Here is a 25,371-nt window from a genome sequence, read left to right as displayed (position 1 = left end):
CTGGTCTAGAGTCCATTTGTGCATCTGGGTATGTAGTCTGCAGAGAGTGTCCACTACAAGATTGTCTTGAGTAGCAATATGTATTGCTATGGGAAAAATGTGGCGTTCTAGACACCATTCCCATAATTGGACAGTGAGATATAGCAGTGGAAGGAAATAGGTACCTCTTTATTTGTTTATGTAAAACAACACGGTGGTATTGTTGGTTGTGACTTGAACGGCATTGCCAAGAATGATGGGTTCAAAGGCTTGGAAGGCCTTGAAAATGGCTAAGAGTTTGATATTGTTTATATGAAGAGCTCGCTTGGTGCGGGACCAGGTAGCACGAATATGCACGCCCCACATCCAGTAGGGCTTGCATCGGTGGTGATCTGAATAGTTGGAGAGGAGCAAATGACCGTCTGATGAACAGGTTGGATGGGGTGTCCCACCAGATGAGCTGAGAAGAGAGCTCGGGGGTGACTTGGGAGAAGCTTGGAAGATGGGTTTGTCATAGGATCAAGAAGGACAGATACCATGATTGTAGGAAGCACATCTTTAGCCTGGAGTGCTGAATAGTTGTTGTGGTGGAGGCCATAAGGCCTAGGAGACGTTGAGCCGAATGTGCTGTGATGAATTAGTGAGGAAGGAATTGTTCGATGAGCATGTGAAGTTTGATTGCTCTCTCTGGAGAAAGAAAAACTCTTGCCCTTGTGGAGTCGAGGACCGCGCCTATGTAGGTGATCCATTGTGTAGGGGCAAGAATGAATTTTTCTTCATTGATCTTGAGGCCCAGATCTGCGAGGAGAGAAAGGGTCGATTGGATATCTTTTAAAGCCTGAGAATGTGAAGGGGAGACTATCAGCCAGTTGTCTATGTAGGGGAAGATGGAGATTCCCAGAGTACGCAGGTGGGCTGCTACAGGTGCCATACATTTGGTGAATACCCTTGGCGCTGTAGAGAGGCTGAAAGGAAGGGCTTTGATTTTGTAGGCATGGGGTCCTATGGCGAATCTGAGAAATTTGCGATGGTCCTGGTGAACGGTAATGTGGAAATATGCACCACTTAAATGTATAACTGTGAACCAGTCATTTTGCTGAAGAATGGGTGGGATTCGTTCTAACATAATCATTTGAAAACATCTCTGAATGATGCAATAGTTGAGGTCCCGAAGGTTGAGAATAGGCCACAGACCGCCATCTCATTTTGGGATGGTAAAATAGTGGGAGAAGAATCTTGGATCATCTTCTGAAGGATTGACAAATGATATGGTATCCTTTAGGAAAAGAGATTGAATTTCTTGTTTGAGAGCAATGGATGGTGAGGTTAGAATGATCCTTGGTGGAGGTGGGAAAATGAATCTATGGCATAACCTGTAGCAATGATGGTGAGGAGCCAGGAATCAGTGGTGATAGATGCCTAAGATGGAAGACGGGCTGAAAGATGAGGGGCGGTGAAAGGAGAAAGATAAGTAAAGCAGATCTGGGGGATGGAGAAGTCAAAGATTCTGTTTTTGTTTCTTTTCAGGGTGATAAAAAAAACTGTTTGGGGTGTTGATGTTGTGCCCTGTGTTGAGGTTGGAAGGAAGGGGCAGGCTGTGAAGTATACTTATTCCTGTCAGTAAATGATCTGGATTGTTGGTAAGAGTAAGGACGGCGCCACTGATACCGTTGTGGTCTGTAGTATGGTTGGGTGTTGTATGATCATGCTGTTTTTCTTAATTTCTGCAGGTTGTCCAGTATGTCATCAGTTTTTTCATCAAATAGTCCAGTACCATAGAATGGTAAGTCTTCGATTCTCATACAAGTGTCATCTAAAATATGGGCTGATCGTAGCCAGGCATATCTACAGAGGGCTATCCCAGCCATGTGCCTGGATGATGCTTCGATAACATGTCTGGCGGTAACATGACATGCGAGGGCCATGGCCTCCTGGTGGAAAGCAAAGCCACAGGGTTTGTATTCACCTGAAGCCGACTGAAGTGAAGGGAAAGCTTTATTCCAGAGATAACAATGATAAGCTCCCATGGCCACAAGATAATTGGCAGTGTGAATGGTAAACAAGGTCAGGGAATAGATTCTATGCCCAACAATGTCTAGTTTCTTTCCTTCTTTGTTATTCAGCGTGGTATTAGAGCAGTTTCACACTCTGTTCTGGGTAGCATCAACGATGACTGAATTGGGAGGCAGATTTTTGGATAGGAAGGCAATGTTGTCTCCATGTGTCTTGCATAGATTCTTGACTTTGCGAGACATCTGAGGAACAGAGAAGGGCTTAGACCAGGCTTCTTTACTGAGCTTTAATAATGAAGGGATAAAGCTCATACTTTTAGAGGTGGAGTCTGTTACTCACTGATGTCCTCATACACTTTATCTGATTGAGGTTGAGCAGGTTGCTGAACATCTAGTTCCATAGCTTTTGTAATTTGAAGAACTAATTGAAAATAGGAGAAGTTGTCAGATGGTGAAGGAGGACTGGCTTCAGCAACATCTGAGTCCGGTGTAGGTAGATTAGGGATTCTTGTACTGGTAAAGAACCAGAGGCATAAGAATAGTATGATTGAGAAGACGAAGTTGGAGAAGTGACACGATGCCGTGGGATGGAAGTAGCAGGGGGTTCCGGAAGAGGAGGCTGAGATTCAGAAGGAGCGTGTTGGGCTGGTACGGAAACAGATTGATGTTTCGAATGTTTCTTATGGTGAGATTGAGTGGTACCGGGAAGCAGAGGCAGAGGTCCAGCATATGTAGTGGTCACCTGTACTGAGGAAGCTCGAGGTTGAGAAGGAGCAGAGGGTTCTGAGACACATGGTATTGTTGGAGCAGAAGTCCAGGACCGTTTCGGCACCATGGGTTGTTCTTGGAGAGGTTCAGGATGGGTCCTCTTGTGAGATTTGTGAGACTTCAGTACCGAAGGGAGTGGTACGGAGTTATCATCCAACGAAGCACGGTAGTAGTAACCATGATGGCGTGATCGGTATTGAGGGGAAGGCAAAGAATCAGAGAAGTCGGGTTGGTAGTAGTATCGACATTGAGAATGCCTAGGGTCGGTATAAAAGTCGAGCTCGGGTTGGTAATACCAATATGCTCAATGTTGAGAGCGCTTAAGAGGAGGCTCGTAATACAACGGAGGCTCATACAGCGTGACTCATTTCAGGTGGCAGTATCAAGTAGGAGGTTCTTGAGATGCCAGAGACCCAGTTGGAGTCATGGGTCGCACAGGCTTGGCATTGGAATGGCATGTTTGGCACATGATGGGTCTTTTTTAACCGCTTGCGCGGAGGTGATATGTCAGATACGGGATAGACCGACTCGGAATCGCCAATAGAGATGGAGCAACCCATGGATTTGGGGCTTGACTATGGCAATCGAGGAAGGATGGTAACGTCAGCCGAAGTGAGCATAGAAGATGGAGACTGTGCCGGTAGCGGAGATGGTGGTTGACCAGAAGGAGGAAGAAGGGTCTCTTCTGGAAAATCAAGCAGACCGTAGGCTGGTCCTGTAGTGGTGTCAAGTCCGGTATCGGCCTGTGTCTGGATTGACGAGAATCGGTGGAAGACTTCTTCATTTTTTTTAATTTTGGGGGGTTTGGTACTGGGGTGGACTTTGCTGAACTGGAAGATTTAGACTTTGATTTCGGTTTTTCGTCTTGGAAACTGACTTAACTATCGGAGAAGTGGTAGTTGCACTCAGAGATTCTTTAGGGGCTGAGATGTTTGGGACAGTTCCATAGTCTGAGCTGGTAGCAAGGAACGTTTCCAGAGGAATGATCTGAGACGCTGTTGTCTTGAGTTTAAGGGCTTGTTTAGTGAAGTTCTTGCAGAACTGACAAATAGAAGGCTGGTGAGATTCCCCCATGCAAAAAAGACAGAGAATGTGACCGTCTGTGAGAGGAACTTTGATGGAGCACGAGGTGCACCTTTTAAACAAGGGAAGAGGGGCCATAAATGGTGGGAAGGGAAAAAATGGGGGGGGGCGATAGGGAAAATTGCTCGAAAAGTCTCTTACAATTTTTCTTTGATTGTATAGAAGCAGGAAAGAATGACTCGAAAAGTCTTTTCCAATTTTCCTCAGATTAAAGAAGCAATGACGAACGGAGCTCAATGAGAGGAGAGACCTCAGTGGTGGCAAAAAGGAACTGAGGTAATTGCCAGGACAGGTGGACCACGTGTACTAGGGGGGCGGTCCTTGACGAATGTATCATAAAGCTGTAGAATGTTCCGGAAACCTCTGCGCAAGCGCAGATTAAACCCATTAATGTACATTCACAGAGACCGTGAAGAAGAACAAATGTTCCCCTTTATTCAATCCCCTTCCTGTATCCCCCAACATCAGCTCAGATTAACAAGTACACTGAAAATAAAGTAAGGTAAAGGTAAAGGTTCCCCTTGACATTTAGTCCAGCCATGTCCAACTCTAGGGCACGTTGCTCATCCCTGTCTCCAAGCTGTACAGCCAGCGTTTGTCCATAGACAGTTTCCGTGCTCATGTGGCCAGCATGACTAGACACAACGCTGTTATCTTCCCACCAAGGTGGTACCTAGTTATCTACTTGCATTTGCATGCTTTCGAACCGCTAGGTTGGCGGGAGCTGGGACAAGCGACGGGCGCTCACTCCATCGCGTGGATTCGATCTTACGACTGCTGGTCTTCTGACCCTGCAGCACAGGCTTCTGCGTTTTCCCTTAGCAGGACTTGAGAGGGCAAGAACTCTTCCCTGCCCTGTTTCCTAGTCCTTTTTTAAAATTTTAAGAAAGATCCAACATCTTGATATTTTTTTCTAGCCATATGTATATAACATGTAAAAGACATGGAATGCAGAAACCATTGTTCCATTTAGGTCTGCCATGTGAATTGAAACAAATAAGACAGCGAAATACAAGACATGGGAGCTCACCAGTGTCAGGTCAGATATTTGTTATGCAGTTTAATTGAAAATTCAGGTACTCCTGTGCCATGAACATAGGAGAGGGTTAATTCATTAATTCTACTCGCATTTACATGCTTTCGAACTGCTAGGTTGGCAGGAGCTGGGACAAGCGACGGGAGCTCACTCCGTCACATGGCTTCGATCTTACGACTGCTGGTCTTCTGACCTTGCAGCACAGAAGCTTCTGCAGTTTAACCCGCAGCGCCGCCATGTTCGTTGAAAATAAAGTAGTAGGGTTTAAATAACTTTTTTTTCAATTAAAGCCAAAAGGGGAAAATAAAAAAGCAAGGAAATGAAGGAAATGCTTTATTGCCTCGTTTTTCTATTGTTGCTAGTTCTAAGTCATTCTGCTCTACGTATAGTTCCAGAAACTCAAGCCTAACTGTATCTTCTTGTCTCCTTAATGTAACAATATAAAATATCTTTTTTAATGAATAGTCATTCTTGAACTAGCAGGTATCTATCTATCCATTCATGTTTGGTGATGCAGGTGATCTCCAGTCTTAGAAGATTATGTATTTGGCAACTGAAGAGGCTCTTTAAAAGAGTCTCTTTGGCATTTCTCCACATTCTGATTCCAATAGAACTCTAGCAATGCAATCACCACTGTTTGCATATAGCCAACAATATTTTATTATTAAATTTAATGGAAGAAAATGACATGCTGTTGTTCCTCCTGCTGCCCTACCACCCTGGTGATCTCAAAGAACAATTATTGCAATGCTCTCTATGTGGGGCTTCCCTTGAAATTGTCCCAGAAACTTCAGCAGGTGCAGAATATGGCAGCCAGACTGGTGTCAAATGTGAGTAAGTTTGATGACATCTCCCCAGTCCTGACCTGTCTGCACTGGGTGCCTCTGTCATTCCAGGTCTGGTTCAAGGTACTGGTTCTTATCCATAAAGCCCTTCATGGTTTCGGACCTCACTCACTGTCAGAGCACCTTTTCCTAAGAACATCAACTCACACCATTTGACCCTCCCAGGCCATGCTCCCATGGATTGTCACACTGAGGGAAGCCAGGAAGACATCCACTAGAAACTAGGCCTTCTCAGTTGTGGCCCCATCCCTATGTTGAGATTTTGGTCTCAAAATGTATTAAATATAAATGTTGTATAGTTGAAAGTAAAATGGCTGATTTTACCTGAGTCATGTACTGAGTGTATTCCGGTGTGGGTAGCAAGGTTAAGGACTTGATGTTGTACAGCTGTTGTACATTATGTAATCTTATGTAAGTAGAAAATGAAGTAATGTGTTTTCTGATTGGTCCCAAGAATGTATATAAGTCATGTGTAAAGGGCACATTTTATCTACTGTAAGTCAGATCATTTTTTTCTATGCTATGTATTGTACCATGTCATGTCTATTCTCTCTCTCTCTCTCTCTCTCTCTGTGTATAAGTTGGTATTTTACTTTCTCAGTGTTATAGTGTCTTTGCAACCTGATATCTCCCAACTCTGCTTATGTCTTGAGAATATATATTTATTCAAAATTCTCAACACCCTATGGAATGGGGTCCCAGTGGAGCTGTGCCTGGCCCCTTAGCAGCTTTCAAGAGGATGCTCAAAACAGGACTATCCACTGAAGCCTTCAAAAGCATTGTCTCTTAATGTATTATGGATTGGTTATGCTGATGTTTCCCATTTTGCCATTGTTTGTTTTTTCTAATTATTTTATTTCTCTCTGTATGATTAGCTATTTACTAGTATATTATTTTAGATGTACATCATATTTATTTTATTCTGGATATAAACTACTCAGAGCAATTCCTAGCACCAATTGGGTGGTATACAAGTTTATGAAACCGACTGACCAACCGACACGCATTTGGAAATGAAACTTATTTGAACAAATGATGACAGAAATGCAAGTTGCTCATCCTTTAATCAAGCATTTTTCTATTTCCAATAATGAGGCACAACTTAATCTTCTTTGTTACGTGTTGTCAAGTTGGTTCTAACCTACAGTGGCTGTAGGAATCAATGACTGCGAAAGTTCTTGCCATTAACAACCCAAGTCTTGCAAAATAAAGTTTGTGGTTTCATTTCTCCTTCTCATGTTCAGTTTTACTCATTTCGTATTTTCCTACTGCCTTCAAGGTTTTCCTAGCATTTTTGTATTTTCCAGTGTGCCTTGTCTTCTTGTGATACAGTGGTGCCTTGCTTGACGATGTTAATCCATTCCAGCGAAATCGCTGTAGAGCGAAATTGTCAAGCGGGGAAAAAAATCCATTGAAACGCATTAAAAAACGGTTAATGCATTCCAATGGGGTAAATACCTAATCATCCAGCAAAGATCCTCCATAGGGCAGCCATTTTCTGGTGCCTGTAAAGCAAAAATTAAGTCCTGAAAACAGTGGAGAGCCATTTTGCACAGCGGGTGGCCATTCTGAAACCCGACAATCAGTTGCTTTCTGATCATCGTAAAGCGAAAAATTGGTTCCCGAAGCAGGAAACCGATCATCGTAAAGCGAATTTTTCCCATTAAAACATTGTTTTGCGATCGCAAAAGCGATAGAAAAAACCTCATTGTCAAGAGGATTCGTCGTTTAATGAGGTAATCATTAAGCGGGGCACCACTGTACATCCAAAGTATGATAGCCTCAACTTAAGCATTTTAGTTTCTAGTTAGTTCAGGCTTGATTTAATTTAGAACCCAATGGACTTTCTGGAAGTCCATGACATTCACAAAGGTGTCCTCTAATACCACATTTCAGATGAATCATTTTTCCCTGCCAACTTTCTTCACCACCCAGATTTAAAACCATACATAATATCTGGGAGTACTATAACATAGATGACCTCGGCCTTGGTCTCCAGTAACACAACCTTCTACTGGAGGATATTTTCTAGTTCTTTCCCACCTGCCCTTTCAACTCCCTTTCCTCTCATTTCTTAGCTGCAGTCTCCATTTATGTATGTATGTATGTATGTATGTATGTATGTATGTATGTATGTATGTATGTATGTATGTATGTATGTATGTATGTATGTATGTATGTATGTATGTATGTATGTATGTATGTATGTATGTATGTATGTATGTATGTATGTAAGTAATGCACTGGCATTCACAGTCACGGTAACCAAGACTAGCTCTACCCAACATGGTATCCTCAGAATGTTTTGGACTATAGCTTCCCAGGCAGCATGGCATTCTAGAGGGAACTAAAATGGAAAAAACTGGTCTAGACGGTCACAATTAAATAAAGAAACTGGATCTGGAACCAAGCGACCTCTAAATAACACAGATTTATTGCAATTAATTTTGGAGGTTTCCGTCTTCTGTCATATTGTATTTTGGAGACGCCAGTATGCTGTAAGCTTATTATATTTCCCTTGAATAGATTTTTGTGGATAAATCATATGTGAAAAGGCTCAAGAGCCTAGGAAAGTTTCCAAGGCAAGGTAAGAAACAACAGTTACTGAAATTACCAAGAAACAAGATGCATGACCCCTTTCCAGTACTTAGGGCAGCAGACAGCTATTCTCATATATTAGTTTGCCAGGTCAGCTTGTAGAAGGCTTATGTGCTTTGATCTTAGCACCCCTTAAGAGGAAGCATACAACTCTTGACTTGCAGCATGCAGATCACAATCAACATTTCCTGATGACGCTCTCGGACTTCACATAGTTGAAATCCTAGGCTACCAACAGTGGATCTGCAGAATTCCTAAATCTGTTTAACAAAATAGGACTCATTAAAATACGAGGATGGTTCAGTTAATGTTCCTGAGAACATACAGCTCTTCAATCAAAGTGAGGTTTATTAAGAAAAATAGCCCAGATCAAAGGTAAGAATGAGATAAATAAGTCTACTACTGTATAACAAATAAAGGTGATTATAATTCAAGATTCATAAGACCTTACTTGTTACAATAATGTCCATCACATCTATTTTTTACCCATTTATCAGTAAAAAAATGTTGCGTCTTTATCACAAAACTCTTCAGCCATTGGTGAATAGATCTGGGTAGCTTACAGACACTGGCCAAAATCTTGTTTTTTAGCCTAGCAACTGGGAACTAGAAGTTCCATGAAGACACTTGCACAGGTGCAAATGGACATAATCTTCCTCACCAAATGCAAACAGTATGATCACATTCCTAAGGGGCTTACAGTGAAAACCTATTTAAGGTTCACCACCCCACTGACTATGGTGATAGATTATGTATCACTCCATCCAAAAAGTTACTGAACCACATAATCAGCATCTTTTACAACAAGCAAAGGAAAAGCTAGAAAAATATTGCAGATCTTGAACCATACATACAGAACTAAGCCTCTACATTGGGTCTTGCACAAATATTCTTCATCATAAGAAAAAAAAACATTTATGATGCACGACTTTCTGCCCAAAAGAAGAAGAAAGAAAATAAGCTATCTAATCTACTACAGAGCCCCTTGACCCTTAGCAAGAACACCATGGACTTACACAATAACATCATAAATCTATCCAGCCACATAATGAACCAAGTAGAAGATTCAGTCCTCTCATGGTATCTGTCCTTTTGTCCCACCAACACACACAGATAATACAGCTCTGTGGTGACCTGGATATCTTTTTCTGAAGACTATGACCCAAAGAATATTTCCACAACTTTGTAACAACCAGGACAACAACATACAAGCTGTGCCTCACTCTTCACAACATGAGGCAGAAGTGTCTCAACAGCATGAGGAGGCACTATATATCAACCCACAGCCACTTTCCTCCCAGCACCAAAGAAAGAAAAATTCAATGTGGACTCCACCTGAGGGTCAGAACCAAAAAATCAACTTCTATACTGAGTGTTTTTGCCACTATGGAGGGCCGTGGTGGCACTGTGAGTTAAACCGCAGAAGCCCCTGTGCTGTAAGGTCTGTAGATTTTCAGCTGTAAGATTGAATCCATGCGACTGAGTGAGCTCCTGTCGCTTGTCCCAGCTCCTGCCAATTTATCAGTTCAAAAGCATGCAAATGCGAGTAGATAAATAGGGACCACCTTGGTGGGAAGGTAACAGCGTTCCGTGTCTAAGTTGCACTGGCCATGTGACCCACGGAAGATTGTCTTCAGACAAACACTGGCTCTATGGCTTGGAAATGGGGATGAGCACCGCCCCCTAGAGTCGAACACAACTGGACAAAAAAATTGTCAAGGGGAACCTTTTCCTTTACCTTTGCCACTATGTCCTGGCTGAGATAATCAGTAAGGGACATGAATTACCATACAAATTCAACCAGACAGAGCACGATGCTATGTGCAGCCTCAAAAACAATCCCAATATCATCATTGAAGAGGCAGATAAGAGCAGAGCTGTGCTTGCCATGGACAAATTGAGTTATGCACAGGAAACTGAGAATTGCCCAGCTCTAAATTTTATCAGCTCCTAACTACAGACCTAATTGTTAAATATCAAAAGAAATTTCAAAATCCTATGAAAAATGTCCCTGAACATATAAATGAACGAATCCCGACTAACACATGATGCTTACCTGCTACCAAAAATACACAAACCAGGCAACTCCAGTACGCCCACTGTATCAACCATTAATACCATCACTGTTGGGGTGTCTGGATATACGGACTCCATTCTCAAACCATATGGCATCAGTGCACCTAACTACATAGGAAATGCCATAGATTTCTAAAACTTCAATCCATTCATGGCTTGTCTGGCGACACCATCTTAGCCATGATGGAAGCTCTCTACACTACAAGCTGTCAGGAATACAATTCAAAATAAGGACAATGTCCACATAGTCACCACCCTCTGCATCTTCATGCTCACACACATCTGTTTCATCTTTGACCATAAAAACCTAGATCAACAGAATTGTATGGGTCTACAACAGGCAAATATATTCATGGCTGACCTAGAAAAATTCTTTCTTAACTGTTGTACATCAAAACCACCCCTCTGTTCAGGTACACTGAGGACATTTTTTATCTGGACTCAAAGAAAGGATGCCTTAGAGAATTCCACTGCGATTTCAATAATTTTCATCCTAACCAACTTCAGCCTGGACCAATCTACACAATAGGTGCATTTTATGGACACGATTGTGAAGCTATAACATTTTAGCGCCATGCTGTATAAAAAAACCCACTGATCAATATTAATACTTGCCTGCCTCCAGCTTTTACCTTTAACACACCACAAAAGCTATAATTTACAACCTTCAGGTACAAGCCTTCAGGTACAATTGCATCTGCTCAGATCCACAAGATGGAGACTCCAAACCCAAGGATCTACAAACCACATTTCTCAGACAACACACATCCAATATTGTTAACGAACAAAATAACCAAGCAAGACAAATACCCAGAAGCAACCTACTGCAGGACAGACTCAGAAGAGAAAACAACAAAATGCCACTTATGTCACCTTCAGTGCATAAGTAAGACCACTCACAGCATAAATGATTTCCAACCTATCCTTGACTAGAATATTTCACTCTCCCAAGCCCTTGATGGCAGGCCTATACAGTACTTGCTTACAGACAACCCCCTAATCTCCAGCAACTAGTGACACATGACTGACACGACAGTGATACAGTGATAGGGACTATACCGTACTAGAAACCTAGATGCTGAATCTGCCCCCAGATTTACTCTGGCAACATGACTCATCAATGTTACACACAAAAATCAAGGGCATTTTTATTTGTTCCTCTGTTAATGTGATCTGTGTCATCTTTTGCAAACAATGCCCCTCTGTACTCTACATAGGACAAACAGGACAACCTCTGTGCAAGATAATTAATGGACAAATATCAAATATCCGGAATGGCAATACATAGAAACATGTTTCAGAACATTTTAATCTTACTAGACAATCCTCAAAGGATATGAAAGTTACAATCCTGGAAAAGAAATAGAACAAAAAAAGAATCCAGAGGGAGACAGCTGAGATAAGATATATACTGTACACATTCTGGGTACCTATTTCAATTAATTCTTAAGTCTAGGGTTCTTAAGTCATTAGCAAATGTGAATGCTACAATAATTATGTTGTTATCTGCTATTATTTTCCATAGCCTAGGTTCCTTCCCAACTAACCATTGTCACTTTTTAAAAAACAAAACTTCAAACGTAAAGTCAAAGGTTCTTAACTTATTTCCAAACGTGTAATGCCACGACAATTATGTTTTTTCTTCTGTTGTTATAATCTGGGGTTCCCTTACCTATTAACCACTGTCACTTTTTACAGAAGACAGTTTCAAAGGAAAAGAACTGAACATCAAATGGGTCTAAAGTCATTACCAGGTGTGAAATGCCATACTGACTCACATAATTTGTGACTTGTGTCTACTAACTATGTAAGATACCAGAGAATGGCTGATCAGGGCACGAACTGAAGACCAATGTGAGATCTCGAACATCATACACTCCTGACACCAAACAAGCAGTAAAGGTAAAAGTTCCCCTTGACAATTTGTCCAGTCGTGTCCGACTCTAGGGGGTGGTGCTCTTCTCTGTTTCCAACCCACAGAGCTAGTGTTTGTCTGAAGACAATCTTCCGTGCTCACTTGGCCAGCGCGACTAGACACGGTACACCGTTACCTTTCCACCGTGGTGGTATAGTACCCATTTATCTACTTGCATTTTGCATTTTGCATGCTTTCGAACTGCTAGGTTGGCGGGATCTGGGACAAGCGACGGGGGCTAAATAAAGCTTCCACCAGATAAAACTATTTATTTGGCTTTCATTTGGCTAAAACTGACTGTTCCTAGTGGTTTAACTAAATTCCTAATCTCCACTCTGTTAGAGGCAGGTCTTGCTTCTGGGCTTCCTCTCCTTCTCTAGCTAAAAAGAAATTCTTGGCGTTTCAAAAAGGCAGAAAGGGGGAAGAAGAGGGCCCCAGATTGCCTGACTTTCCTACAGTACGTTTTAAGAGATAGGCTATAAATTCAAAACTGCTAGCTCAGGAAGAGCTTAAACCCAACTTGCTTACTGCTGCCATTAACAACTAAGAAGCTACCCTGGTCTCAACATCAGCCATGTGGATTTGGGACATTCATAACAGTATATAATCTTGGAACTACCCACAAGAACTTGATGAAGATTATTTATAATTGAAATCTTCCTGTTTGTTTTTTTGTTTTATATTTTTAATGGTCAAATAAAGGTATTACTTTTCCTGCATTTGTACTGTAACTAACCATTATCACTTTATTTTGGGGCCATGTATAAATGCTTGTCATGTAGTCTCACTCTTATGTCTAAAGAAGTGGTCTTGATCCACAAAAGCTCACATTAAAATACAGTCATTAGTCTTTAAGGTGCAACAACATCTTTATTTCTTTCTGCTTTGTTTCTTGTCTGATCTACTTTTTCACAGTTACACACATCACTATCCACGTTTTTGCCCCTTAAATATTACAAAATCTGAAAGCTCATACAATTCCACAATCTAGTAGGAGAAAGCACTTTGTTTCTATCCTGAGGTTTATTACCCATGTCTTTGACGGGGGGGGGGGGGGGGAGAGGATCTCCACCCAGCTGCAAGCAAATGCGATTCATTGGCTTTGTGTGTGTTCAGAAGAAATTCCCCAGAGATGAGTCACTTGGTTTTAAAGGGTGTCCAGGGAGATGTCAAGCAGACATTGCGTGTAAATCAATGACACACCTTGTGTTAGAGAACACACACCGTAGCCTGCAGGTTTGTTCCCTCTAAGACGTAACACAATAGAAACGCTGGTTGATGGACATTCCCAGAGAGGCTCCCATGAATGAACTCTCTCTCTCTCTTGGAACAAATAGCAGGGAAAGAGTTTCTATTTATTCTTACTGAGTGAAAACAATGGAGATTGGGGAAGGGTGTTTTTAATTATTATTTTCCTGAAACTCTTAATTGAGCTTAGCAGAAAGGAAATGTAGGTAACCTAACTGCTGTACTAACAGGATATGTCATCCATTTCTCCAGAGCAGGGCAGCTAGATATGTTATATACCACATTTTGTACATAGTGAAAAGCATTTTCTCACATAGCACTACAAACAAAGTACACGATGGGCCTCATAAGAGGAGTTTAGCACATAATACTGTATCAGTACTACATAGGCAAGTCTGAATGAACCTGCTTGAAATTTTGAATCTGGGTCCTCCACCCTTTCCAACTCTTCCTTTTGCACAACTGGGAGGACTTCAGCTGAAAGGTGATTTTATTTTCAAAGAATCCAGAATTTGTTTTTAAAAATGAAGCAAGAATTCTGGTTTAAAAGATGCTCTAGTAAATTTAATAAACTAGCTACCATGGTTTGAAGCTGGTTTATTCAGCAAATAGCTTCAATGTTATGCGTAAAACAAACCATTTACTCTAAACCATCAACACACACCACTATTTTTAAGGCTTCTTTAAAGAAGATTCTTTTATCGATTGCTTTGTCTATTGTAACCCTAATTTTGCTTCCTGAATGTTGGAACTTATGGTGCAACTCAGATTCAGATAATTAATTCCATCTAGTGGTTGTTTTAGGCCCTGAACACACCTATCTTCCTGGATGAATTTCAAAAACATCTTTCGAAGAGGCACTATTTTAAATCCAAGTGAAACCACTCAGGCTTTAAGGCACATATAAATATTACTACAGAATAAAAGTAAGATAAATAAATCAACACACCCTCATTATCCTTCCCACCCATTGTTCTATTTGAGTGTGTCTCAAGATTTATGATTAATTTCCTCCTGTTTCTCAATGCCACAACACCTATTAAACCTTGCACAAACCTGGCAGTAATACTAACGTTTAGAAGCTTTAATGTACCATAGACATAACTGGCACTTTATAGCATAAGGTGGGATATTCCGTCAACAAACACCTGTAAAGTAACATGAGTGTCTAGTACTTCTGCATAAAAAGTTAAAATAGGGACGCGCCCATAATTCATTGAACACCGACAGGAATAGTATGGCTTCTCTAAGCTGTGGGTTACCAGAGACAGTGCGTGTGTGCACATTTACTATGGATCGCTAAGGATGTAACAATCTTTTCATCCCTTAGCATTTTCATGGGTTATGGAACACTAGTCTTGTAGCACTGCAAACAAACTCTCACTTGTTGTGTTCTCAAGGAAAGCTAAAGATAACAAAGTAGGCTACCTTTTACCTTTCAATTTAACTCCCAAGTGGCTAACAATTACTAGCTGCCATTAATATTAAAATAGAAAGGCAAGGTAGAAATGCAATCCCCTCTCATTTGGTTAGATTCCATAATATTAAAAACAATTAGTCCAGAGGGGAGAAGAGAAGGCTGGAAAAGAATAAATAATTGATACCCTGGGAGCAGATGGCTCTTCTTGTATTAGAGGGAGTGAAACCAAATAGAACCTGTGTTTGAAAACTGAGGATTAAACAGGTACCCACAGATCAAATAAAGGGAAATAATGGGAATGAATTGTTTACACCTCATCCCTACAACAAATGTAGGGATGAGGTTTAAGCAATTCATTCATCATACCTTCTCTTAATGGCCTCAGCTATAATCAGAAATCCTTACAGAAATACTAGAGACAATGAAGACAGGCCATCTTCTTGCAACCCCTGTCTATTAACGCCTCTCACACATCTTTGAGCATGTTACTCTTGCTACTAAGGTATGCAAGGCAGAACACTTGCACTCCTTTGGCAACTGCTCTGTACATGGCTGCACTGGCCTATGGTTTTACCCAAAAATCACAGCTAACATGAATCTATAGCAGCCTAAATAAACATACTTAACACCATACGAGTCGAATATCATCATATTAATTTCAAAATAATTTCCCCATAGTTAAAGACTCAGATATTTTATTGTTTCTCTCTGCCAGCTGGAGCAACAAAGGACAACGCAACCTGTCCTGCTATCTTCATGGTCAACAACATTCTGTTTCTTTGAACATAGTAGGGTGAGTGCCTAACTTCCAAAATAAGTGGCTGTATTGGTGTCCAAAAGAGTACTCTTTGAAGTTAAACAATAACAAAATGTCCACAGTACTCTAAAACCTAAAAAATAAATCGTGGAATGAGCTTTCATAGCCTAGGGTACAATATTTTGTCTAATTATAGATTTAATTGTTCCTGCTTTGAAAACTGCTGGCATATGAGTTCACATCCTGCCCTTTTCTCCCTTAGGTCAACCTCCCAGTATTTTATAGCCTAAGAACTGTAGGAAATATAGCTCTGTTGAGGGATCTCAAATAAAACAAAATTCTCCACACCCTCACAAAACTAGAGTTACCAGCCCAGTTCCTGAAAAGAATTTGCAGCTTTAAACTATTTAAAATAAGTATGGATTTGCAGTACAGATATATCAGAAGTAGCAACCACAAGACAAGAGAAAAGAAATGATAAATGCATTATTCCAGAACACTCAGTATTACTTATATGAAATTCTGTTTTTCCTATGTTGGTTGGTGTTGGTTGGTCTGAGACTGAAAGAAGCACATAACTCTACAGAAAAGGGGTCTGTAAAAGTCTAATGAAATATGAGCGTCTACTATTTGTATGAGTTCTCTTCTTGTCAGGAAAGTCAGAAGCTAACACTTCATTTCATAATAAGAGACTTGCAGGCACATACTAAGGAATGATTTATTTTCCCTAGAGCTTGGGAAAGTTCCTTGTTTGGACTATAACTATCCCTGAATTTCCCTACAAAGTAGGTAGAGGCTGTAGTGACTGGTGAATTCTTGGCATTATCATTCAAAAAATGAACTTTATAAAATTCTGCAGCCACTCATCTCGTAATAAACTGTGGCCAGTACATGCCTCCAAAGAAACACTAGAATTACATTAAGATAAGAGCTCTCACCCATCATTTATCTCATATCCTACTCCTAGAATTCCAAAATATATTGCTTCTAGTTATTTAGGTATCACAGCTAATGTGCACTGAATGCAGAATTCCTTACCTCTTTGATGGCAGACATCTTGATGTTCTCATAGTAATGTAGTGGTGCATTTGGAGAGTTCATGTCATAACCAAATCCAGCCACTGCTACCTCGTCACAATTGTGGAGCACCATGGTTATTGCTACACTTCCCAGAGTAGGAATGTTCTGTGGAGCAAAGGGGGAAGGGGAGGAAAAGTACAATATAAACTATTAAGTGGGAACATTTCATAGGAACATTTTAATTACACTTAGTGTAAAGCCCGATTGGAACAGATTGCTAGGATGCCTCGTGAAATATGAGGAAGGATTTCTTGGTGATTGACAGGATGGAGAAGTAAAAAGAAAATGAGTCACGATTAAAAGGGAAGGGAGATGGAGACCTGGGAAGGAGAAGGAGAAATTACAGAAAAACTAAAAGACGAAATTGTCACTTAAAAAAGCAACTTATTTTGCCAGGATATGTGAAAGACTTTCATAATCCTTCCTGAGTGGGTAGCTCTAGTTGTGATCTATAGCTTTGTCTCCACGGCACTGTTGGTGTCCCCGAGATTTTTGGTCCTGGGTGACTTCAACATCCATGCGGAGACAGAGATTTCCAGTCCAGCTCTTGAGTTCTTGGAAACCATGGCTTCCTTGAACATGTCCCAACATGTCAACGGCCCCACCCACGTGGGTGGTTGTCGGAAGTTTTTAGTGGGAAGTTTTTAATCTAAAGTTCCATCTTGTGGCTATTACTGGATACACCAGTGGTCCTTAGCATAATCAAGCATTGTTCTATGATTCTCTTTGTGCACATGTGTGGAATGTGTATACAAGATTGTTACTCGACACCTCTTTGGCCAAATTCTTATCTTATGCAATTTTTTGCTTGTTTTGCTTACTTAATAAAAATGTCTGCGGGAAGAAGAAGGCAGACATCTTCTTCACCGGTGATATGCTTCATAACGAAAGACTGCAGTCTGTCTTCATTTATCAGAGATCTCTCCCTGGTTTTCATGCAACTGCTGCTTGCGCTGGCTTCCCACAGGTGGTCATATGCTAGACCTGTTTTTTTCCTCCAAATGGAATGAGCGTGATCTGATGGTGACAGACCTTGTGTCTGTCCCCTTGTCATGGTCGAATCACCACCTAATAAAATGTAACATCTTAATGGCCCTCCCACCTTGCAGGGAGCAAGGATCTATTGCAATGGTCTGCCCTCAAAGGCTACTGGATCCTATAGGATTCCAGGATAGCATGAGAGGGATTCCAGCTGATCTGGCTGGCGCTCTAGTCGAGGCTCTGGTGGATGGTTGGGTTATGGCCGCCACTAGGGCTGTTGACATGATCCCTCCTAAGCGCCCTATCCAATGCAGAGCTCAGACAGCGTCCTGGTTTAACCAGAAACTACGAGTGATGAAGCAAACCAGGAGAAGGCTAGAGAGCAAGTGGAGAAAGAAACCGATGGATTATAACAGAGAAGCTGTCAGGGTCGTGACTAACCATTATCTGGCCAAGATAAGGGCTGCTAGTCGAGCTCACCTCACTGATTGGATAAGTGAAGCTTCAAATCAGTAGGCAGAAATTTTCCATATAGTTCACGACCTATCTGGAATTGGTCGTGGTGAAGGGCCTCCTTCTAGTATCTTACCTGACCAATTTGCAGCATTTTAAAAATCTAAAGTGGAGGCCATCCACCGGGAGCTTTCTCCATTTTTGGTGACAATGGATCAAGCAGAGATGTCCAGTGCTCCACCTTGCCTAGAGAGCTTTGACCATTTTCAGCCTGTGACGCCAGACATTGTGGACAAGGCACTAGTTCGCTGTCAGGCCACCACTTCCTCTCTTGACCCTTGTTTGGCTAATCAAAGCTAGGCCTATAACAACTGAATGGGCCACAGCGATAATTAATGGGTCTTTCTCGGAGGGCAGGGTTCCTCCTGCCCTCAAGAAGACACTCATTAGGCCCATTAGAAAGAATCTCAATGTGGCGGCAGACGATATTGGCAATTACAGGCCCGTTGTCAATGTTTCTTTCATTAGCAAAGTGGTAGAGAGGGTGGTGGCCGATCAGCTTCAGGCGCACTTGGATGAAACAAACGACATGGAGCCATTCCAGTCAGGCTTCAGGCCGCGCCATGGTGCAGAAACGGCATTGGTTGCCCTGTGTGATGACCTATTGAGGGAGGCTGACAGGGGAAAAACTTCTCTGTTGGTCCTCCTCAATATCTCAGCTGCCTTCGATACCGTTGACCACAGTATCCTCCTGAGGAGGATCTCCGAGTTGGGAATTGGTAGCTCGGCGTTGGCCTGGCTGCGATCCTTCCTGGGAGATCGTCCTCAGAGATTTCAGCTTGGGGAGAGAGAGTCGGCCCCGTGGAGTCTCAACTGCAGGGCTCAGCTAGCTCCCCAATGCTCTTTAACATCTATATGAGGCCGCTGGGCGAGGTCATCAGGGGGTGTGGAGTGGTGTGCCATCAATATGCTGATGACACGCAGCTCTACATCTCCTTTTTGCCAACTACAGTGGATGCTGTTCTGTCCCTGCAGCGCTGTCTGGGCTCTGTACTGCGATGGATGCAGGAGAATGGTCTGAGGCTGAACCCGGACAAGACGGAGGTCCTGAGGGTGAGTGGACCTACCATCAGCAGTTTGGGAAACTCCCTTTCTTTTGGGGGTTGACTCTCACCGTGAAGAGTGAGATTCACAGCTTGGGGATTCATCTGGACCAGGTGCTTACCATGGAATCCCAGGTAGCATCCGTGGTCCGATCCGCCTATTTCCATCTGTGGCGGATTGCCCAGCTGCATCCCTATCTAGATGGGGGGTCGCTCAGCACTCTGGTCCATGCACTCGTAATCTCAAGGTTAGATCACTGCAATGCTTTCTACGTGGGGCTACCTTTGAGATTAATGCGGAAACTCCAAATGGTGCAGAATGCGGCGGCCAGACTCCTTAGTGGGGTGAGAAAACATCATCAGATCTTCCCCACCCTGGCTGCCTTACATTGGCTGCCCGTTTGGTTCCGCGTTGATTTCAAAGTTCTAATGCTTATGTATAAAGCCCTAAACTGTTTACGGCCTCGATATCTGATGGAATGCCTCTTCTCACCCAAATCTACTCATATCACTCGATCTAGCCAGGAGGTGAGACTGAGAAGCCTAATGCTGAGGGAGGCCCGGAAGGAAAAAACAAGAAACCGGGCCTTCTCAGCAGTGGCTCCTCGCCTTTGGAATAGCCTCCCTTCTGAGATTCGTATGGCCCCTTCGATGGGCATTTTCAAAGGCCAACTGAAAACCTGGCTATTTCGGCAAGCCTTCCCTCCAGCCACCTCTTGATTTATTTTGTTCTTTTATCTTGAGTCCTTGTCTATTGATGTATTGTTTTATATTTTAAATGGTTTATTTTATAACCAGAGTAGTCAGCTTTTTAAATCAAGCAATTTGTTATCAATTAATAATTTTATGCACAGGTGGTTGACTTCCTATTGTTAATTATATGCTGTGGAAACTGTTATTTAATAGACGGTTTGGTATTAATTAATTATTTAACAATGAAAGGTTACTGTTCTGTGGAATATATTTCTGAGATCTGGGAAAACACATAATTCAAGCTCATCTGGTAACATCTGTATGTACCAGGACCAATTTCAGACCTTGACATTAGCACATACCAGAAGCACCATAATCTGCGTAGTACACTATACAGTGGTGCCTCGCTTAACGAGCGCACCGTAGAACAACAAAATCGTATAGCGATGAGGTATTTGCGATCGCAAATGTGATCGTATACTGATGGCCCCTATGGGCAAAATTCACTTTGCGATGATCGGTAAGCGTTTCGCTTACCGATCTTCGCAAAGCGATGCCCGCGGATCAGCTGTTCGGCGGCTCCAAAATGGCCACCGGAAGCCCCCAAATGGCCATACGCAGCGTTTTCACGTCCTGCCCTCGCTTACCGAGGGCACGAAAATGGCTGCCGGACCCTGGAAACATCGCTGAACGGTGAGTTTCTTGCCCATTTGGGCAAAATGGGCTTCCCCATTCCGTACAGCGATGTTTTCACATAGCGAGGGTTAATCCAGAACGGATTAACCTCGCTATGCGAGGCACCACCTGTACAGTGGTGCTCCCCTTGACGATTACCTCGTTAGATGAGGAAATCGCTTAACAATGAGTATTTTGCAATCGCTATAGCGATCGCAAAACAATGTTTGCATGGGGTTTTTTCATTTAACGACGATAGGTTCCCTGCTTCGGGAACTGATTTTTCGCTTAACGACAATCAAAACAGCTGATCATCGGGTTTTCAAAATGGCCACCCACTGTACAAAATGGATCCTCACTGCGTTTTAGGACTGCCTAGCTGCCTAAATCTGTGGGTCTCCTTTTCCTCTAATCCAGAGGCTGATGAGGCAATGCAGATGATACAAACCTTTTCATCCTTGCTCACACTTGAATCTGGAGTCATTCAATGAATCCGCATGGCAGACATTCAGAATAAACAACAAGTATTTCTTTGCAATGTGAATAGTGGAATTTAACACAATCTGAAGTGAAAGCTATGAATTGGAGTAGATTCAAAAGGGGATTAGACAAATTCACAGAGCAGAGTGCTATCAATAGCTATTAGCCATTAGTACATCAACTCCTGGAAACTTGAGAAGGAGGATGTTGCTGCACTCATGCCCATTTCTCATAGGCAAATATTTGGCTGTTGTGGAAGCAGAATGATGAACTAGGTGAATCTGTGTTCTGACTTAGAAGGGTTCTTCTTATGCATTCTATAATTCCCATTTGATTTTATGGCATTGATAGCCCACAAATACTCAGACAAAGAGTTCATAAAGTCCAAAACGTGATGGATCTTAGAAATCTTCCAAAGGTCTGTAAATTACCAGTAAGTGGGCTGCAGCTAGCTTTTAAGATTTACATTATTCGGGTCTGACCTACGAAAAATCTTGAACCAACATTAGCCACCAATGATTAATTTCCTCCAAGCAGCAGATATTCCATTCACCTCTTCATAGAGAGAAGCATGAAAGACCCAGAATACAATACAGTAGGAAAGCATGAGTAGTTACTGTGACAATCACCCCACGTCACTCATGCCATTCATAGTCATGAGCTGATTTGCATGAGCCTATGAGAGGACTGGAGAGGCAGAGTCAGCAGCTATATGAAGGTTGGCGGGAGAAGGAGGAGTCAGATAGAGACAGAGATAGGGATGAGATCCAAATAGAGATAGGGGCTGGTTAGTCAGAGAGAGAAGGAACAGATACTGAGTGATAAGGCTGGTTAAGAAAATAGGTAGAAAAGGTGATAATGATATTGCAAGAGAAAAATATGTACTGAGAGAACTGTTAATGATTTGCTTGTGTACAATGTTCATCTGAAGAACTTCTGTTATTATTAAATCTGCTTCACTTCAATAAATAAGTTCTGTTTGTATTCACAAGACAAGTGTGTTACATACAGCACTGATGTTACCTGTCTGTCATGGGTTTGGAGGGAAAGTTCCATCCTATGGGGAGTGGAAGGCGGGACATCAGGAGGAGGGGCTGTACTGTATATATATGTGAAGCCTGTGTGGTGAAGTTCAGGAGACGCTGGGATGTGAAGAAGCAGCAGCTGGGAAGAAGAAGCTGGTGTGGGAGTCTGTGTGTCAGACAGGGTACTACTGTGTGTCAGTACCAACCTGATAGGTTCAGGTGTCTGTTGGTTAGCCAGAACTGATAGGTTCAGGGTCTGTGCTTCAAGTTAAGGGTTCTGTGTGAACCAAACTGTATGCATGTATGAATGAGACTAAGCCACGTTACTATATCTTATTCACCTGATCATTTTATTTTCCCTGTGTGTTGTTTTAAATAAACCTTATTCTTTTATTTGTTGAAAATCCATCCCTGGTCTGTGTGACTTATTATAGGGAATGGTTGGTGGCAGCTTAGTTAACGTGTGGCAGATCCCAGTAGGTCTGGGTTTGTCACATTGATTGGTGTCCAGCGTGTGGGATACGACTGGTCCAGTTGTCCAGTGGTCCAGCAAAGCCTTGGCAAGTGTGCCCAGAGCAAGGGGGGTCTAGTCAGGGACAATCTGAGAGCGCGTAGGTAATCTTCTAGGTGTACCTCACGGGGAGGTGCGCTAGTAGAAGAATGTGCCAACTGGGGAGACTAGATTAGGGTGCTCTGAGGCAGCCTGATTTTGGCGGGAAAAAAGCTGAGGCAAAACTGTGAAATAGCAGTGAGCTAGCTTGTCTGCTGAGAGGCCCAGCAGAGGGGGGTAGACTCTAACTCGCTACAGTTGCAAGTAGTGCTGAAGGACAGCAGCAATCTATAGGGAAAGCTGGTTCTGAGGCAAAAGAAAAAAAAAAGTGGTCGTTTTATTTTGAGGCTTGACTTTTTAAAGCAGCCTGTTCTGAGGGGGGATTATGCCCTTGACTCGAAGCCAGATGGCAGAAATGGGTGAAGTGAAAGACCCCCAGGTTGACCAAGGTTCTGAGGATGAATTTGGCTCAGTGCAGGGTGACAGCACGGGAGAACAGAACCCAGAACTCAGGAAAATACTCCTAGCCCAACAGCATGAACTGAGGGTGAGGGAAATGGAGGAAAGATTAGAGAGAGAGAGAATGGAAAAGGAGGAAAGATTAGAGAGAGAAAAAAGGCAATTTGAAATAGAGAGACAGAGAATTGAATTGGAATTGCAGAGAGAGAAAATGGCGTTTGAATTAAGAAAATTGGAAATGATGAACCAGAACAATAATAACAATAGGGATTCTGAGGGAGGCCAATTGTCTAAAGCTGACCTGAAGAAATTCCCTGTGTACCACAAGGGAGATTGTCCTGAGGTGTTCTTTTCCCTAGTGGAAAGAGCGTTTGTGGACTTCTCAGTAAGGGAAACTGAGAAGATGACCATCATGCGATCTTTAATCAGTGGTAGCCTGGCTGAAGTCTATGCCGAGATGCCTGAGGAACTGATGAAAGATTTTGCAGAGTTTAAAAAACTGGTGTTTGCAAGACATGGGATAAATGCGGAACAGCTGAGGCAAAGATTCAGGTCCCTCACAAAGAAACCAGAGCAGACTTTTACCCAAGTGGGGGCTCAATTGGTGAGGCTGCTAGAGAAATGGCTATCTCAGGAGGGGACAGAGACCTTTCAGCAGCTTAAAGACTTGATAGCGCTGGAACAGTTCTATTCCGTCCTGCATGGGGAACTGAAATTCCAGGTGAGGGAAAGGAAACCAAAATCTGTGGCAGAAGCAGCCGAGATCGCAGATTTTATTTACCAGATAAGAAAGCCCTTGGGTGAGGGGAAATCTGTAGGTAAACCCAAAGAAACCTACAGCAAGTACTCTCAGGGACCAGGGAAAAGCCAGCAAGGGGGAGGGGCCCATGGTGAAGGGAAGCCCTCAGACATGAAACCAAGACCTCAGATTTTGGAGGGAAAACCAAAACAAGATGAGAGAGACTCAAAATACACCAGAAAATGCTATTTCTGTCAGGGAAAGGGCCATCTAATCTCAGAGTGTGAGAAATTAAAGCAGCTAAAAGGAATGGTGCCTCAGGATTCGAGTGGAACCAAGCCAAAAGCTGTGTTCTGTGTCCAGAAAGAGCAAGGCTCATTGTCACTGAGGGAGCCTGTTGCCATGGCTACTCAATCTGGAACAGCTACATCTGCTGATCAGGCTGAGGAAAATGGTCCTCTTGTAGAGGTCAGGCGCTGCCTGCTGGTGAGAACAGATTCCCAGTTGTTTGAAACAGCAGGGGTGGACGTAGGAATACTTGGACATCAGTATCGGGGGCTGCGGGACACTTGTTCCCAGGTGACCCTGTGCCATCCAGATATTATTCCCAGGGAGTATGTAATCCCAAATGAGAGCATGAAGGTAGCAGGGATTGAGGGGCAGGTAATCTCACTGCCAGTCGCGGAGGTACCTGTCAACTTTCAAGGCTGGAGGGGAGTTTGGCGGCTAGCAATTTCATCGACTCTGCCAGCAGCCGTGCTCGTGGGAAATGACCTGGCTGAACATGTGAAAAGGGTGCTAGTGATTACACGCTCACAAGCCACCACGGGGACAGTTCAGGGGGGTAATGATGAGCCAGAGACGGAAGCAGAGGGGAGTTCAGAAGCTGTGGTGGAAACCTTAACCACAGACAGCAGATTTGGACAAGAGCAAAAGGCAGACGCCACTCTCCAAAAGTGTTTTGAACAGGTGACTGACGCCCAGCTAACACCTGAAACCCCAGTGAGATTTCTGGAGAAAAAGGGGATTTTATATAGAGAGACCCTGAGGAATATCTCAAAAGGGGGAGATGAGATCAGAAGTCAGCTGGTGGTACCTGAAAAGTATCGCCCCATGATCTTACAAAGGGGGCACTCTGACATGTTTGCTGCACACTTAGGGGTGAACAAAACACAGCAGAGAATCACACAGAATTTTTACTGGCCTGACATAGGGAAGCAGATCAGGGAGTTCTGTAAACAATGTGATGTGTGTCAAAGGCAGGGGAATAACCGCGACAGGACCAAAGCAAAGTTGTGCCCTTTGCCTGTGATTGACACTCCGTTCAAATGCATAGGGGTGGATATTGTGGGACCTTTGCCCAAGGCCACAAAGAGGGGGAACCGGTTCATTCTCA

General features: G+C 42.7%; 1 protein-coding gene and 1 long non-coding RNA gene across 12 annotated transcripts in view; one reads left to right on the top strand and one right to left on the bottom strand.

The window, feature by feature from the left end:
• Positions 1-25,371, bottom strand: part of ST3GAL3 (ST3 beta-galactoside alpha-2,3-sialyltransferase 3) — a 243,994-nt gene that overhangs the window by 22,713 nt on the left and 195,910 nt on the right. For all 10 annotated transcript variants that reach the window (XM_020783380.3, XM_072997515.2, XM_078392808.1 and 7 more), the window contains one exon: positions 16,776-16,922. In XM_020783380.3, coding sequence (XP_020639039.2) covers positions 16,776-16,922 — 147 coding nt within the window. The remainder of the gene's footprint in view (positions 1-16,775; positions 16,923-25,371) is intronic.
• On the top strand, positions 1,485-5,911 carry LOC140706612 (uncharacterized). 2 transcript variants are annotated; one of them, XR_012086361.2, is made up of 4 exons: positions 1,485-1,619; positions 1,710-1,762; positions 4,050-4,118; positions 5,775-5,911. It is a non-coding gene; the product is annotated as an uncharacterized LOC140706612 (long non-coding RNA). The 2 variants fall into 2 exon arrangements; XR_012086360.2 differs by lacking the exon at positions 1,485-1,619 and having other exon boundaries at positions 1,625-1,762.

This window comes from Pogona vitticeps, chromosome 4 (genome assembly GCF_051106095.1).
Source record: "Pogona vitticeps strain Pit_001003342236 chromosome 4, PviZW2.1, whole genome shotgun sequence".
Taxonomy (NCBI): Eukaryota; Metazoa; Chordata; class Lepidosauria; order Squamata; family Agamidae; genus Pogona; species Pogona vitticeps.
The sequence above is the reverse complement of the archived record's forward strand: the minus strand, read 5'-3'. Positions and strand labels throughout refer to the sequence as shown.